This window comes from Pteropus vampyrus, unplaced genomic scaffold, assembly GCF_000151845.1.
Source record: "Pteropus vampyrus isolate Shadow unplaced genomic scaffold, Pvam_2.0 Scaffold72, whole genome shotgun sequence".
Classification (NCBI taxonomy): domain Eukaryota; kingdom Metazoa; phylum Chordata; class Mammalia; order Chiroptera; family Pteropodidae; genus Pteropus; species Pteropus vampyrus.
The window spans coordinates 1484076-1501544 of NW_011888853.1; the positions used below are offsets into that span (position 1 = coordinate 1484076).

Sequence of the window (17469 nt, forward strand, 5' to 3'; positions counted from 1 at the left end):
AGGCGTGAAATCGCTATTTGTCTCATACATACTGGAGGGAACTGTCCAGGGAGAAAAGAGAAGCGGTGCCAGCGCAGCGGGACTTCGCCTCTGCAAAGGCGGAGGAGAGCTGAGCTATGTGTTGTGACAGGGACACTCGTTCACTGAAAATCAGGAACCGTGAGCTCCCGGGACCGCAATGCCCTGAGAATGCAGCCGTGTCACTGGAGCCTCCGGAGACTAGTAGCTGAATGAGATACGCACAGCCCACTGACTAGACAGAAATCTTGTGTCCTGGAATCACAAGGCAAGAGACTCAGAGCGGACAGGATCTCAGAACTCTGGCCTCGGGGGATATGGACGGTGTCGCTGTCCTTGGTGCTGAAACGCTGCGGTCGTGGAGGGGAGCGGCCGCTGCGGGGAGCTGTCCAGTGCTGAACCTGGATCCGGCCCGGCACACAGAGCTCAGACCAGAGGCTGCCGCACCCGGAGGAGCCGAGACGGAGCTTCTGGGAGCGCTGACGCAGAACCCTGGGAGAGAGGGAAGCGACGAGCTCCAAGCCGGGCATGGACCTGCAGAGATTCGACTCCTACCAGGGGGGAGCTGGCCCTGACTTCAATGAGCACGTCCTGCATAAGGTAAGATCTCCTCTAGTCCCCCACCCCCATCCCGATGCTGGGAGAAGGCGCCGTCACCAGGTGTTCTCTCAGTTCTCCTGACTTGGCTTTGGGACTTGAAAAGAAACGAGCCCATATCTGTGAGCCTGGGGAACTCTTTCTGTTTGATCCTGTTTATTGCTCAAAACAGACGCGCGAACTGGGGGAGAGTCCGCCTCCAGAGAATCAGATTGTCAGGAGCTTCGTTCATTCATTTAAATCACCTGTGTCTCTTTCTCATTCACTCCCTTCTGCCTCTTACCCTGCGTAACCCTTGTGGGAAGCTGTGTTTGTCCTCTCATTCAAGCTCCAATCCCATTAGGTCTGGTAGTTGTGGTCAAAGACCTGAATTCCTGGTCAAATTGGCTAAAATTAGAGATAGAGATGATCCGCAGCAGAAATAAACTGTTGTTTTCAAATGATACTCCCTCGTGACTCCAGAAAGCTGCCCTCCAGCCTTGAGTCGCTCACAGCCTCCTAAAAGCGTTTGCTTATTTCTCACTCATTCGTTGCTTCCCTCATTCAAGTTTCTTATGCAACTCAGTCCTCAGTAATGTAGGTCTCCTCTTGAAGTGATTGTTGGGGAAAGTAGCAGCCTAGCTCTAAGCATCACTTTGTAATCCAAAATCTATTGCTTTGAAAGAAACAGAACCTTATATTTGCCATAAGAAGTCATTATTGTTCCTCAATCCTTTCTCTGCTGTCCTTAATTTGGCCCTTACATTTTCTACTTTGCTAATGTCAGTTTGTTAGTCCCCTGAGTGGCTGTGCATTGTCTTATACTTGGGGGGTTTTAGACCAAAATATCGCTCTGAAAATTCTGTAAATACGAGCTTTGAAATAATCTGATTCACCCTCTTCCCTTGTTACATGGTTTATATTTGAGGAAACTGAAGTTCAAAGAGGCAAAGTGACTTGTCCAAGAAAACAAGGTAGAAAACAGCAGAGCTGGTACTAAAAGCCAAGAATTACAACTCCAAGTCTAACATTCTTTTTTCTATACAAGTGTGGTCCGTACATCAGCAGCATTAGCATTACCTGGGCTTGTTAGAAATGTGAAATCTCAGGCTCCACCCCAGATCTGCTGCATCCAAATATCTGTAACTTACCAAGATCCCTAGGAAATAAATATGCACATTAAAGTTTCAGATGCACAGCCCTGTGTCATGCTGGCTATTTCTGACCCAAATGAAAGAAGATCAACTACTGGAGGAAGCAGGTCTGTACTTTTGAAGAGTCCATGTGACTTCTCCAGGTCTCTGAACCCCTAGGTGACAGCAGACGAGAAAAATTTGTAACAACTGCCCCAGTCTGGAAGTTTTAAAACCATTACAGTTTGAAGTTAACTAGTATTAGATCTGCGTGTTTTGAGGTTGTGAATCAAGCAAAGGAACATAATTACAAATCAATTACAAAAGCATTCCAGCGACTCGATATATGGGCCTCTCCAGTTTAAACCATCTTATAAAGATAAGATGAATTATTTAAGACTTGGAGGTCAAAGTTTTCAAATTATTAATCAAGTGTGGTCATTCCTACCTCAATTATTGACACACGAAATGTAGGATATAGCCCATGAGAACTTTCACTTCCTTTGGGTTTATTGATCACCAAATTGGGAGAGAGCCTCTTCCTATAAGTTCTACTACATTTGAAGACAAATATCTGCTTACTGCTAATAAATTATCAGTTTTTCAGCTTGGTTGTGAGCATGTGGAGAGCAGAAGGTAGCTTAAGCCTTTTGTGGTACCCAGCGGAGTGACATGTGTGTGTAGAAAGTTTTCCTTTCCATATAATGCTGATCACTTCCTCCTAATGTTATTTTATTATTGTTCATGACTTTTTATTGTGATCCACTTAAAAATTTATTTGTAAAGAGGCAGAGTATCAACATATTTGTCTTATTTTTAAGTTTGCTGTATAGTAGAGACCAAGGAATTCCTGCTGATTCATTAGAATACATTGGCCACGGGACGCAGACTTCTCTTTAATGTTAGTTGCTGGAAAGAAGGATTTTTTTAAGTAAACTTTTTATTGAAGTATAACAAACACAAGAAAAGCCCAAATCATACATGTATACCTTGATGGATTATCACAAAGTGAGCACCTCTGTGCAACCACTACCAAAATGAAGAGCTAGAACCTTGCCAGCTTCCCAGAAACTCCACACATACTCTCCCCCTTTTCCTCCCCAGGGGTAACCATTATGAAGGGGGGGGATTTAATGTTTTGACAGGGAACTTTGACAGGTTTTATGTTAGATAGTCCTATGAAAAGAAACTCCAGGCTTGGAATCAGGCGGACCATGACATGACTTTGAACAACATCTGTGAGCCTTTATCTATAAAATAGAAATAATAATACTTGGATTATTGTTTTTGAGTGAAGATGTTAGCTAATGTAATATTATTTGTTTGTTTGTTTCTCTGGCATTTACTAAATAGTGGTTGTCTTAAGGGCACACATCTCAGCCTCCAGAGCAGCTTCAATAGATATCACGATGGGCCTCACTTAAAATGATGAAGCTTTGTGAGAAAGAACAGCAGCTCCATACACATTAACACATGCACAAGCACGAGCGCGCGCACACACACACACACATACACACACATTTCACAGGCATGGTCCCATAGGATCAAGCTCACACACCCACTTATACAAAGGTCATGACTCCTGTGGGAACATCCCCACCCTGACTTCACAAGTTGAATATTTCCTTTCTCTGGGAGGGGAAATATGTGATACAATGAAATCTCTCCTTAAAATTCACTTACATGAAAAACATATGTCAAATATCATTAGCCTTGGATGGCACTTACACTTCAGCTAGCCCCAAGAGTTGGATGCTGACCCAAATGAGTCTGAGTAACTCAGAATATTCCTGGAGTGTGGGCTGGAAGCTGAGAATGCTGGGAAACACTCAGCTCATCTATCACATGCTTGGAGTTTTTAAATAGAGTTGCTGTTGTGCTCACAAATCTGAATATTTTATGCAACTAAATAATTTAAAACATGGGAACAACTTTGCTGCTCTTTTCCTCAGAGGTCTCCCAGCCCTCTCTTCTGCCAGGACAGTCTCAAGCGCCATCCAGGGCAGCAATGGGAGTTAAGGGCTCAGGAACAGCCCATGTGTTGGGTTCTTGCTGTGCCAGGGTCTGACTGTGAGTTCTGGAACATGAAGCATAGAAAAGGGACAGTTTTTGCTCCAGATGTTAGGGAATCAGGACAAAGGGACTTCCGTTCAAGAGCTTCCTTCCTGATTCACCCTCACCGGTGCTCTAATGAGCACCCACATGCCAAGAGGGGAGAACAATTACTAAGTCAGTCTCCTCCATCGCATCTCAGAAAGACCAGCAACCAGGGGACAGAAAGATGTCGACTGTCCGTCCATCCATTCATCCAGGGCTTGGTCCTCGTTCGAATAAATGGAATTACCGGGGAGATAAGGAACAAAGGTCTCTGTCCCACAAGCAATTTCCATTTCCTGACTCTGCTCTAACACCAGAAAGGCTACTACTCCCCTTCCTCTCTGGCACTTGTCCTTCACTTCCCTCTTCTACTACTCGTCTTGTAGTTTCCACATCCCTCACTCGTCCATGTGCCTCATCTAGTCCTTCAGCAAACATATCTACTGAGCATTTCCAGAGTGTAAGAAACTTTGCCAGGCATTATAAGGAACACACACACACACACCCAAAAAATTGTTCCCACCTTCGATAAGCTCATGGCCTATAAGACATGCACACGAATTGCCCTAATACTGTGTAGTCTCAGAAGTTCCCTAAGGAAGGTAAAGGACAATACAGTGAAATAACTGAGAAACAGTCGCTTTGACCTTACTTTGAGGCCAGACCCCTTCTCTCTCATGGCCTCTGATTGAGAGTTAATATCCAGGTGAGACAGAGTTTCACACACCAGCCAATTGCCCTCCCCCACAGGGCTGTCGCCCGCTGATCCTAGAGAAGCCTCTGGATTCAATGGCATTTTCCTTCCCAGAAAACAAATCAACCCCGCAAAGGGCCATATGCTCAATTCTGTCTCTCTCTACCATTCTTTATCCTTCAGGAGCTTCTTTTTTTCTCCTCTCTCTCTCTCTCTCTCTTTTTTTTTTCAATTAAATGATGTTAATGGAACACAAATTTACAGTCAAAAACTCTGATTCTACAGGAAAATCTAAACCCTAGAGGTAAAGAGATTTGACTTTCAAAGTGAGTCTATCATATGTCAATACAGTGAGTGGTTTGTTTGCTCGTTTGTTTGTGTTTAAAGAAAAATGTATATAAAACCAAAATGAGAGGACTAGTTCAATTCTTGCCAGATTTCCATCCTCAGCTCAGGAAGAAACAAGAAAGCCAAAAAAAAAAGTGATCTGTCCCACTCCCTGTAGAATGTTTGCGTTACCTTGTTTTCCTCTCTTGCTTGCTCTGGAGACTTTTGGATAAATAAATGAAGTGTGAGTTGCATCACACATGATGATTGCTGATTTGTGGGTCACGCCCAGCACCCAGGGCAGACAGCTGATGTGGGGTGTGGTGCTGGCTGGTTCTCTTGGACAACCTTAGCAGGAAATGGTGGTGATTCAGTCCAACATCTCAAAGTCATTTTCCGAACTCTTCAGGCTTCCCTCTCCAAGCACTCGTCCCTCTAATTTAGAGTCCCTGGGAACTTTCGTGAGAAAAATATCTGAAACTCACTAATGTTTGTGTACTAATGTTTCCTCTTATAAGCTGTTCTGGGGAAGGGCTCTGACTTCCTTCATTTTCAGGTCAGGAAACCCAGCCTTGCTAGAAGTAAACATCCAGAGGTGAGCACCAGGCTGGGGAATTGTGGAATGGACATTTGAAGTGGCTCTAAATTTATCCCAGCATGCTCCTTGTTTCCATCCTCCCCTTCTCAGGCAAGAGAAGCTGTCCTTGGAGACTGCAAGTGAGAATGGAGATCTCAGCTCCTTTGCTAACTTGCAGAGCACTCAGGCAATGTCCTTTCCCAGCTGGGAGCAGCCCTTGACCATCCTCCCTCCCACCTGCCAACTGGAGGAGGTTTTCTGGGGCCAAATGAGAGAGCTCCAAACCTGCAGCAAACAACAGATCTGGATGTCTTAATCCCTAGCTCACTGCACCACTTAAAGCCTCTCCAGACCTCGCCCTGTTCCTGAAGGTAGCAATGTCCAAAGCGGTGCAGTGAAAATAATTTAATTGTTGAAAGGAGCAGAGCTCAAGAACCTCCCTAGCAAGTGATTCCTATTTTCCTGACCTTGATACCAAAGTCTGCTCCCGCCCTCTGATTTGCATTTCTGCTCATTAACAAACAGCTTTTACCCATCCACGTGGGGATGCAATTTAACAATTTGTGCTTCTGCAAATGCCACTGATATGCTTTTAGATGTCTTGAACCAAGTTGTGTTTAAGCTCACATTTCCTCTTGCTTTCTACTTCTCTGCCCCTGGCTGCCATCAACACCACAAACACACACACACACACACACACACACACACACACACACACACACACACACCCCTCCTCTCACAAGGAAGGTATAGGCAGGGCCAGTGATAACATGTTCTTGCTCTCTGTCCCTCCTTATCTTTTGTTATTTTAAAGGTAAAGCAAACCTCTTCTTTCCTCCTCATCCTCCCTCTACCATTCGAATTTTCTACCCATATCACTGCCCAGCAACTCTACTTATTAAAAAGCAGAGCTGCCATTTATCAGAGCAAAACCCCCAGGGGACAGTCAGGAGCTGATAGCACCTGCTTCTTCCAGCCCCTCCCAATCTCACACTGAGAAGCCCTTAGCCTTTGGGAGGGAATGAACCTGCAGGGGCCGACTCAGCCCAGGTGAGGCAGATGCCCCCTGCAGCCCCTCAGGAACTTCCTCCCTCAGTAGGGGGGCAGTCCAAAACTTGCATCCTTTTTTAAAATTTAAATATAGTCGGTATACAACAATATTATTGTATTAGTTCAGGTGTACAATATATTGATTAAGGTATTACGCTAAGTGAAATAAGTCAGACCAAAAAAGACAAACATTCATCTTTATCCAGATTCATCTCCCTCCTCCAGGTCCCCTTCTCAAGTTTCATTAGGTTACAAACTGAGAAGTATTAAAAATCATCTCTACACTGTAATCTAGAGAGACCCAGTGAAACTAATAATTACTAATAATAAATGATGACAATAAATACATGGTTCATTTGTGGAGAATTGTACAGCTTATAGAAAACTTTAATATATGCTATGACACTTTACACTTACCACATGCTTTTTCCAGTAGATGTTGTTATTAATTCTATATTATAAAATGGGAAATGGAGGCCAGATGGAGATAAACTAAAATTATTTGTCCAAGGTCACAGCAGGTAAGTACTGTGGGAATTCAAAGAATAATGGCAGATTCTTATGTGGCACTTACATGCCAGGCACTGTTCTAAGCACTTTATATCAACAACCCTATTTTCATCTCATTTTACAAATGAGTAAACTGAGGCAGAGAGTCATTAAGAAACTTGCCTAAGGCCACCCAGCTAATAAGTGACAGAGCCCAGATTAAAACCCCAGCATGCTTGAGATGCCAAGGCATAGAATCAGGAGAAGACAAAGGGCTTTGCCAAGAGGGTCACAGATTGTCATTACGTTAGTCCGGTGTGTGGCCCCCAGCTCTGTAGGATCAAAGACCTGGATTTACTTACTCAGGAGTAGATCCATCTTTCCAAGTAGGCTCGTGTCAATCAAACTCACAAGCCTGATGCATTGCCCTAGACGCCAAGCCACATTATAATCAGGGGATTGTTTGCTAAGCATGAAATCTAGAAAAAAAAGAGACTTGGAGAGTTTGGATATTTAATGAACTCAGGCTGATATTGGTTGGCAACAATAGAATGGTGACAGCCTCAGTCTACAACTCCTATGGTTGTACCCCATTCTTCTACCCCCCGGGTCCTCTCCACCCAGGCCTCTGCCTTTCCCCACTGTATTTAACTGTGACCCAGGTTGGACAGGCACCCATTCTCCCCAGATCTCCAATTTCCTTCACTCTTTTAGGAACCACTTCCCTTTGAGCCTGAGAATGTCCTAAACTGACCTTGGGTATGGGGAGGGAGGAAAGAGGGGGAGGGGTGCTTCCTCCTTATGAGCCTCCATCAGTCACATCTAGAGTTGTCATCTCACATCTCTACCTCACATCTGTGCCTGTGTCAGGTCCTTGGGGATTTAGGTTTCAGGAGAGAGAAATATGAAAGGGAAAAAACGGTGATTGGGGCCATTTCCTTATATTCCGCCACTGCCCCATTGCACATACCCCCCCTTGAAATCAAACATTCCTGGTAGAGAATTGATTCAGTGAACTTCTGTTGGGCACCTGAGCACCCAAGAACAGGGTCTCTTCTCCACCCCCAAGGAGCTGAGTCTGGCAGGCTCCGTGGGTCAGTGGGCTGGCACAGAAAGATGACTCAGGCCACATTGGCTTCAGCCCGATGTGACACATGGACATCAGTGCCCATGATGACTTCTTAAAGGTCAGGAACCTCTCGACTCACATGGTGGGAAGTGGGCCCTTAGGGACCAGGTTTGATGCTTGCAGCTCTCTATCCCTGTCTGCCATGTTCTGGGTCCAGACACAGTGACTAATCAGAAAGGCTGCAAAATCCACAGGTCCGGGGGGGGCGCTACCTCTGAAGGTCAGAATGGCTCTAGGCTCCTAAGACAGGGATCCTTTCAAGTCCATGTCCAAGAAAAAAGCGTGGTTCCCCAATGCACTTCTGAGAAGTGTCGAGAGCAAAGCCCTGGCCCAAGCGTGGCAGTCAGATACAGAGAAGCAAAGCCAGTGCCCCACTCCCTGAACATCTCCAAAGACATGAGCAAAAAACGTCCAGTCAAACTCAGAACACCGGGGCCCTGACCTCTGGGGATGACTGGTTGGCACGTGCAGAGAGGCTTGGAAAAGATGGAGGTGAAGGGCCAGGTGATCTCTGAGCTCATGCCCTCCAGGATCCTCACTCCTCTACACCAAGAGCCAGGTCTCCTCCAGACCACAGGACAGTACTGCAGACACATGAGGAGGCCACAGAGAAAAGCCCCTGACAACCACCTGCCTGTTCTATCACCCGCCTCATTTGTCCCTGTCTTGTCTGCCACTTGTCCTGTCCACTTTCTGTCTAGTCCATCCCCTGCTCTCTTCACCCCCTGTCCCGTCTGCCACCTGCTCTGCCTACCACTGAGTTTCTTAGAGGAGGAGGCAGCTCATTAGCAAAAAAAAAAAAAAGTAAACAGAGCGCTTGGGGGTATCGAAAAATCTGGGCTTTTGTCCCAGCTCTGCCATTAGCCAACTGTACTTCCTTGGTCATTCTATTGAAACAGCCCTCTAGAGTCTGCAGAACACTTGTGCATAAGTGGTCTCATTTGATTTCCATAGCCCTGAGCATAGGCAGCACAAGCATCATTATTGCTGGTAAAAGGGGAACCCTTGTGGTCAGAGTCCTTTGATTGTCGGTGACAAAACCCAACTTAAACCGTCTGAAGCAAAAAAGAGAATTCATCAGCCTGTAGATGCCGCCCCCTTAGATCTGGGGACTCAAACAAGGGCATGAGTCTCACTCTCTCTGTCTCTCGTCACTCGTTCCTCTGGCTCAGCCTTATGCACAGGTAGCCTTCTCCTCATGCGGTCACATGATCGTCGGCAGTTCCAGGGTCGCTTCCTCACACTCCTGGTTTCAACTACAGTTCTAAATCCAATGTTCATTGGACTGAAATGGGTCACATGCTCACCCCTAAAAGTGGAGTCAATCCCATCCAAGCCGAGAGCGAAGAGAGTGATTTCCAAGGGAAATGGAAGTGGTGTTAGCATAGGCTAGTCATGCGACCCAACAGGTGTTCCCATGGTAATCCCAGGGGAGACTGGAATCCCAATATTTTTAAATCTTTAATGAGAAGTGGCTGAAAAAGAACTTATCACTCTTGCACCTAAACTGGGCTAGTTGTATCCCACACATGATGTCATTCAAGACTAAATAACCAGACATAGGTTATTAATAACTGGACTTAGGAAATGGATTGATGTCACCCTATAAAGCAATTGGCTCATTGGGATCGTGGAGCCAGACCTCCCCCTTTGGGTGGGAGTAGACTTTCCTGTGGAGGAAATAGGTGTCCTAACTTTTAATCACCCAGGAAGGAGGTCAATGTTGGGGGAGGGGACAAGGACACAGGAAGTGAGGCTCAGGCTGGAAGGAGGGGACACTCTTCCTCCTCGCATTTAGACCAGGGTCAGTTGGTGAAAACACCTGGATTTTTCCAGTGGGAGTAAGTCACGAGCAGCCATGGCCACACGCAAGCAGATGATAAGTAAAGCAAACTCCTGCCAAACAAATGCATGGGCCACCTAGGCAGTGGCACAGGGTCCCAGGATTGGTTTCCTATTCTCCTGTTGCCATCTTAAGAGTTTTAATAATTTTTGTACAAAGACCTCCTGAAATTCTAGGGCAGCCCTGGTGACAACCTCGGGCTGGCCCAGGACAAACACTGAAACAGAGTCAATGTCCTTGGGGGAACATTCATTCACAATGAAGATTCAAGACTCTGCCTCCAAAAATAAATAAATAAACGACTGCCTCCAGGGCTGCTCAGATGCCACTGGAAAGGAGGCCTGACACACTGAGTCGACGTTAATTGGGTCTCAAGAGCAGAGGAGCTCAGCAACATCATCCTCTGGGGATTTGCCTCCATCAAAACCCAACTGTAGGAAAACAGCCCCAGGAAAGCAAGCCAAGATTTACGGGTGCCAGGGCCGTTCCAGGGCAGTATCACTTTACCGCCACCTTCTCTCACATCTGTTCTCATGACATTATATTTTAAGATAAATACTTTTCTTCTCTCCTGGTTCTGCTTTCACTAGCCATCTGCCAGACAGCATGATGTTACAGGCCTCTGAAATTTAGTCCTTCTGCTTTTGTGGCTGATTATTAACCTTGGAAAGGCTATGTGAAATTTCGAAATGAGAACGTCGTCTGAACTTTCAACTCCTTCCAACGCCTCTGAGTGACAAACCAATCACCAGACCGTTAAATAACACGAAGGCGCAATTGGACATTGGCGTGTGGTTTGGGGTGAGGAGAAAAATAATATTAAAGTAGGAAGAGCTGCACAGACTTGTCAGTTAAGTACAGAATGCTGCATAATGCACACTAGTTCAACTGATGACTTTACTAATTAACATCACAGTCAAGGGCTGTCATGGAACCCCTAGAGCTACCTTATGCAAACCTATTCCTCTTTGGAAGGAAAAAATGTCAAATAATGAGCTGTGTGGCTTCAGTGGTATTTGTAATGTTCTATTTTTTCAGTAGGGTGGCGGCCAGTACATAGGTGTTTGTTTCATTACCCCTTATAACATATATACACATTATATAAACATATAGTATGCATCAAATATTTTATAACTTAAAACAAAAAACGAATAAGCTAATGAATGATAGGATTAGAGATATCTGGGTTTGGAAGGCGATGGAGAGGGATGTGGGAGGCTTCAGAAACTCCCCAGGATAGAATTTTTATTCTGGGACCTGTAGTGAACACAACAGAAGACTTTCTCTCACTCTGCTAAGAGTAGATTTTCAACCACACAAGGGTTCAGAATGTTTCTGACCCTTAGGAAGAGGGTCTTACCCCTTCTTTAATTCTGAACCCGTCCTCAGAGTTTCCTGCAGCAGAATCAGTGAGTCAGTCACCCTTTCTCAACTCAAGAACCCCGCACCCTCGGGACAGGACCATGTGAGTTTGAGGTCACAGTGGACTACTTTGGCGAAGGGCTTGTGATGGGCAGGGAGAATCTGAGTGATTGAAAGGGCCCTTTTCTCAACAGAGGCTGGGTCATGGGGCCCTCATGGGTGACAACTTGAGTCAGCGTCCAGACGCATATGATTACTAGAGGCCTTTAGGGGGATGCTAGACTACGCCAGCTGGTACGTAGTGGAGAGAATCCACATCAAGACAACAGTGTGAACAAGATCGATGGCTGCCAATCCTTAGTCCGTGTGTGACAAAGTATCAATCAATCTGTAGGAGCTTAAGCACACACGACGCAAACCCATATTGTCATAAAGTTACCAACTGTCCTTCCTTGGGAAACACTACCTACTATTCTGACTTGGAGTGCTCAAGTGTCCTTTTTTAATGAAAATCTGGTCATGACAGATAGTTTAGTAGAAACTTTCTTAATCCCTATCTTAACCAGTTTTCTGGATCAACCAGTGCACTTTAGTCTCTTGGTGAAACACACTGACTTTGTGCCCACGGCAATGCGTAGCTTCTTCTCTGGAAGGCCCCTTTTTCTGCTCTCACCCGTTGAGGTACATGTTTAACAAGAATCAACTGTGTTCGGGCCCAAACTTGTTTAGGCCGGTTATACACATGAATTGTCATGACGTCATTTCATTAATTCATCCATAAACTAATCAATTAAGCATGTACACAGAAAGGATATTGACCAGTGAAATAAGAGTATAAACAAAAAAAGAACTGTTATTTCTGCAAAAACTAAATCGAATGCTTTGGAAAGACTCAAAAAAATGCCGTCATTTTTTTTTTTAATGCTGTTCATATTAGGAATAAGTGGGAGAACTATAAAATATCTGGAGTAAAAACATAAAAATGAAAAAGGGTGTTGCAATCAGATTGCTTCATAAATGTCCAGAGTGTCTTGCTCAATGTTAGAGAAACTGGAACTAGATGCGACATTGTGTAGTTTATGCAAAAAAGGCAATGGGCTTCTTCTTTCCACAGACCCCTAAGTAAAAAGAAAGAAAGAAAGAAAGAAAGAAAGAAAGAAAGAAAGAAAGAAAGAAAGAAAGAGAAAAAGGAAAAGAAAAAAGGCTTAGGTCTACACCAAAATACTAGCAAACTGCTATAGATTTAGATATTCTGAGTCAAAAATAAAGCATTTAGAGAAAGAATATATCTCTTTTACAATTCCCTGTTTTAACCAGCTTTTTTCAATGAACCAAACTGGCCAATGATCAATTCCCATTATGTTAGATAAGAGTATGCTTACTTGGTAAAATCAAAAACTGACCGCTATATCAGTCCCTCCCAGTCTAAAAAGTTATTGATACATGAAATCAACTGATTCCTGCAGTCCGTTCCTTCGGGGACTAAGTGGCCATGAACTCCTTTGGTAAGATGTCAGGCAAAGGTAGTCGTTAGCTTTACTTCAATCCAATATTTATCTAAATCATACGTTTCGAAGGTTACCAGCCCAGTATATTTGCCTCCCTCGACTAACTCTCAAAAAGCCTCGGTCTTTTGAAAGCCATTAATATGCACATAGTTCTCAAAAGGAGACTGTCCAGACCCTACAATTTTTATTAAATGGAGTTGTTAAATATTAATAATTCAAAAGCCAGAGTTGGGGAACCCCAGCAACTTTAGACAGGCTGTAAATAATCAGACACTCGATCAGAATTGAGTGAGTAAATATTCTGGAGTTTGTCTTTACTGAGTATGCTTTGCTGGAAACCATACAGAAAATGGTAAATGTGCCCCTCACCCAGCCATGTCTTAACCTTTCTCTCTCTTGAAATAAAGGTGCTAGTCCAGCACCCAAAATCTACCTTAGCAAAGTATTTATGGAACAGCCGGATATGGCTGAGACAACATTGAGATACCAATCTATAAACATTGTGAAACAACTTCCTTTCAAACCCCTTGCATATGTTTGCCTCCCTTCCCCGCCCTGACCACTTCCCCAGCACTCCCTGAGCTCTATCTCAGGCTTGATCTATCTCTGGCTTCAAGGTAGGTGCCTGCAGTCAGGACCCAAACCCTAAACAACCTCCATGCGTCCCGTGAGGCCCACCGGCCAGAAATCTGCTCTGTCCAGCTATAGAATGGACTGGACGGGTTTTTACAAATGTCAGCGTCATCTCTGAGGACATGAAAACGTCCCTTTTCAAGCAGCCGCAAATCCCGATGGCTGAGATTCTGGATTAAAATATTATATCCAGTGATATAACCTAGTAGATACTTTTTTGAACACTTGACTAAAGCATTTAAAAGTGATCAGAGGGTGTCTGTCTTTCTAAGCTCATTTATCTTTCCTCAGCTCAGCCAGGCTGCCAGAACCTTCCATTTCTAGCTCCTATCTATCATCTAGATAAAGGCAGAAGCAACCAGACGCCTCCAGCCAAACCAAACTGATCTAAATCCTAGTCTTCCCTGTGTTTCCCGATTTATGTATTAAGTTTCACAGCAGTAATCTTCACTAGTATCTGATTACCAGAAAAGATGAATTCCTTACTATCCAACATAGCCACGAACTTGCAGATTCTGTTTAATGCTGGCTACTTAAAACTCAGCAATAAAGCCCCTTGATACACAATAGTAAAAACGGTTCAGTGATGCCCTGGCCTAGAGATTTTTATTCTGACTTTTATTTTATACTTTGAGTCACTCGAATTTTGTTCCACTTTGAGCTTTTCCATTTAAAGATCACTCTGTAGGCACTTCTTGTTCTGTAAACCTTCAAACAGTCTCACTCTGACCCAGCCAGCATAAGTAACCAGCCTGAGAATATTTAAGCTTGTTTGCACTCTATAAATTCCCCAAGATGGCAAAGCTCTAAGATTCTAAGGAATTATTCAGGGAGCAGGAGCAGAAGCAAAGAGCAGCACATGCTAGGATGGGCATGCACCAAGGCCACCTCCTTCAGACACTTGGGGTGTCCGTAGCTGTGAGAAGTCAAGCAACCCCCAGGACACACTGATAATGGCCCACTGCACGTGCTAGGACATTTGCCTGTGGTCCAGTCATAGCTCATTTTGTCCCAAGCCACGTATGACTTCTTTCCCTGACACTTCATTCTAGCCCCCGCCAAAGAGACCTAAGGAAGGTAATAATAGACCTTTGTCCTCCAGTCGGGGGGATCATGGCTCCTCACCTCTTCCTTCTTTCAGGAGGAGAGAAAGAAGTCTCTTCACGTCACACTTCCGGGAAGTCGGTCCTGAAATGCCTCAGGTTGCCGGGGTGGCCCAGGACCCCCTTCCTAGAATGATGGGCACAGGTGTCTCTGCTCCTGAGAGTTTGCCTTGATTTCCAAGCCTGAACAATCTGTGTAATTTATTCATTTGGTCAATAAACATCCAAGGACCCCACCGCGTACCAGACATGAATCTAGGCACGGGGGATACATCAGTGAATGAGACAAAGTCCCCACCTTCAGGCAGCCAACAGCTTAGCAGAGAGAGGGACATGGCAAACCCACATACCAGCAAGTAAGTTCGTAAAGTAGTAAATGCAACGTAGGAAGTAAAACAGAGCGACGTGGCAGAGAGACATTGGAGGCGTAGCAGTGGCTGCCGCTTTCACGGTAGTCAGGGAAGGCCACTCTGAGAGGGGACATCGAAGCTGAGATGTGAGGATAAAAAAGTGGCTAACTATTCATATGTCTGCAAGAACATTCCGGAAAGGAGGAAGAGCAAGTGCCTATGCCCTGAGAAGAGAGCAAGCCTTGTTTTCTAAGAAGGACAGCGGAAAGGCTGGTGCAGACGAAGCAGAGCGAGAGGGAGAGTTCATCCTCACCAGAGACCGGGTCAAAGAGGCGGGCAGGGAGCTGGGGGGGTCCCAGAGTCTCGCGGGCTGTGGGACAAGCCACCAGAAGGGAGTGAGCAGGTCTGTGCTTTTAAAAGATCGCTCTGACTGCTGGGAGGAGAATGAACTTGGGGCCAGAGATCAAAGGGCGGACTCCAGCCAGGGGTGGTTGCTGGGGCTGGGCTGGTAACCAAGAAGAGAACTTGACCGTCAGGGGATTTGGGACATATTCTAGAGGGAGGACTGCCAGGGCTCTAGAATAAAGGTGATGTGTCCAGAGTTTGTCAATATTCACTAACTATCCCTGTGAGTGTGTGTACACACTCACACACACACGCCATCATTAGACACGGGTGGTGGCCCAGACTCCAGATTCTAGAGCCAAAATTCCAACTCATCCACTTACTGGTGAAACCCTTGGAGAGTCATTAAACCTCTCTACGCCTCGATTCCTCATCTGTAAAATGGGGCAGTAATAACAGTGCCCTCGTGGGGCTGCAGCAAGGATTAATTTAGTTACCGTACGGAAGAGGCTGCAGCAACGATTAACTTAGTTACCGTACGGAAGAGGCTGCAGCAACGATTAACTTAGTTACCGTACGGAAGAGGCCTTGCCACAGAGCGTATGCGCTTCCTGCTGCTGCTGTAACAAATTACCACAAATGCAGTGGCTTAATAAAAAAAAAAAAAACAGATTTATTCTCTTACGAGTCTAGAGGCCAGAAGTAGGAAATCAGAATCATTGGGCTAAAGGCCGCAGGGCCGGCTCCTTCTGGAGGCTCCAGAAGAAGATCTGGTCCCTGCCTTTTGCAGCTTCCAGAGGCCGCGGTATTCCTCGGCTCCTGGCTACATCGCTCCATCCTCTGTTTGCCTCGTCACATCGCCTTCTCCTCTTGGGACCTTCTCACCTCCCTCTTATAAGGATCCTTGCAATTACATTTAGGGCCAGCCTGGACAGTCCAGAACAATGTCCTCGTCTCAAAGTCTTCAACTTCGTTACATCTGCCGAGCCCCTTTGCCATACAAGGCAATGCTCACAGGTTCTGGAGACTAGCATGCAGATATCTTTGGGGGACATTATTCAGCCTACCACACATGGTAAGCAATAAATAAAGATTCGTGACTACCGTCGCCGTTATCCTCATTATTCTTCTTTGGCAGCTTCAGAGCATAATCGTACCCCTCTCCCAAGCTGTGTAGGAGAAGAAGGGATGTGGAAAGACCCCTGTCCATCTCCCAGAAGCCCCCTGAGACCAGACCTGGAACCCAGGTCAGACCTGAGGGTGATGCCGACTGCGTCAGGCAGAGGCCTCAGTCACCGGTAGGTCCCCATGAGGGGACTGGGAGCAGAAAGCAGACGAGGCAGGAACGTGCTGACATGCCTCGCGTGGGGTTGAGGACGGGGTCCTTAGTGTAGGCTAAGGCTTCATGATGGTGCTGTATTCCGTGGTTTCCTCGTGGCTCCCGCAGTGAAGGTGGGTGATGAGGCCGTCCATGTTGCTGTAGATCAACTCCTGATCTGGGGTGTCCAAAGACAAAGCCGCATAGGAAATGTCCTCTTTTGGTAAGGAAGCCTGCAAAAATGGTACGCTTGGGTCAGGAAGGCTGGCAGGAGGCTGTGCCTACAGATGGAGGAGGACTCATGAGGCTGGGGGCAGACTCCTCAGGGCATCTGAAGTCTATTCTCAGGCCCTCCAACTCCCCTCCCTCCACCTGCCAGGCACGTAACCTCCAGCCACAGCAGAAGACACTTTCCCTCGACTCCATGCCAGGCAGCATACTCTGCGTGAAGTCCCAGGTCATCAGCCCGTCTGGGTCTCCCCTGCCCAGCCCGACGACCGTGTTTGACTAGGCTCTGAGTCCCCAGTGCTGAGACCTGGTTCAGAGACACTTCCAAAGACCAAAAACCTGGGGAAACTCAGCAGGCAAGTCTTCCAATGGGTGCGACTTTGCCCGGCACCCACCCCACCTCTGTGCCCATATGGGCGGGACAAGGGACAAGGGCGGGACTGGCCCTGAGCCCCACGGCAGCCCCACCAAGCACACACCATGGTGATGTATTCCACTTCCGCCTTGTCCTCCCGGGCAGAAGGGCAGAGCTTCGTGGAAGTCTTCTTCCTGGAGGAGCTGGGGGCGGTTCCAGTCTGCTGCAGAGTCAGGTTGGCATAGCAGAGGTCGCTCTCCAGGGGCTGGAGCACCTAGGACAGATATCTCAGGTGCCTCTTCTGCAGAAGAACACGCGGCCTCTGCCTTCCTGG

General features: G+C 46.1%; 2 protein-coding genes across 6 annotated transcripts in view; one reads left to right on the forward strand and one right to left on the reverse strand.

Annotated features, from left to right (window-relative positions):
- Positions 1–386: 386 nt before the first annotated feature.
- RAB37 (RAB37, member RAS oncogene family) overlaps positions 387–17469 on the forward strand; it is a 56204-nt gene continuing 39121 nt past the window's right edge. Inside the window, exon 1 of the mRNA XM_011361892.2 lies at positions 387–618. Within this exon, the coding sequence (XP_011360194.1) occupies positions 547–618 (72 nt within the window). The 5' untranslated portion in view covers positions 387–546. The remainder of the gene's footprint in view (positions 619–17469) is intronic.
- The window catches only part of CD300LF (CD300 molecule like family member f), an 18729-nt gene continuing 17178 nt past the window's right edge, over positions 15919–17469 (reverse strand). For all 5 annotated transcript variants that reach the window (XM_023531653.1, XM_023531655.1, XM_023531654.1 and 2 more), the window contains one exon: positions 15919–16785. In XM_023531653.1, coding sequence (XP_023387421.1) covers positions 16630–16785 — 156 coding nt within the window. In that variant the 3' untranslated portion in view covers positions 15919–16629. The remainder of the gene's footprint in view (positions 16786–17469) is intronic.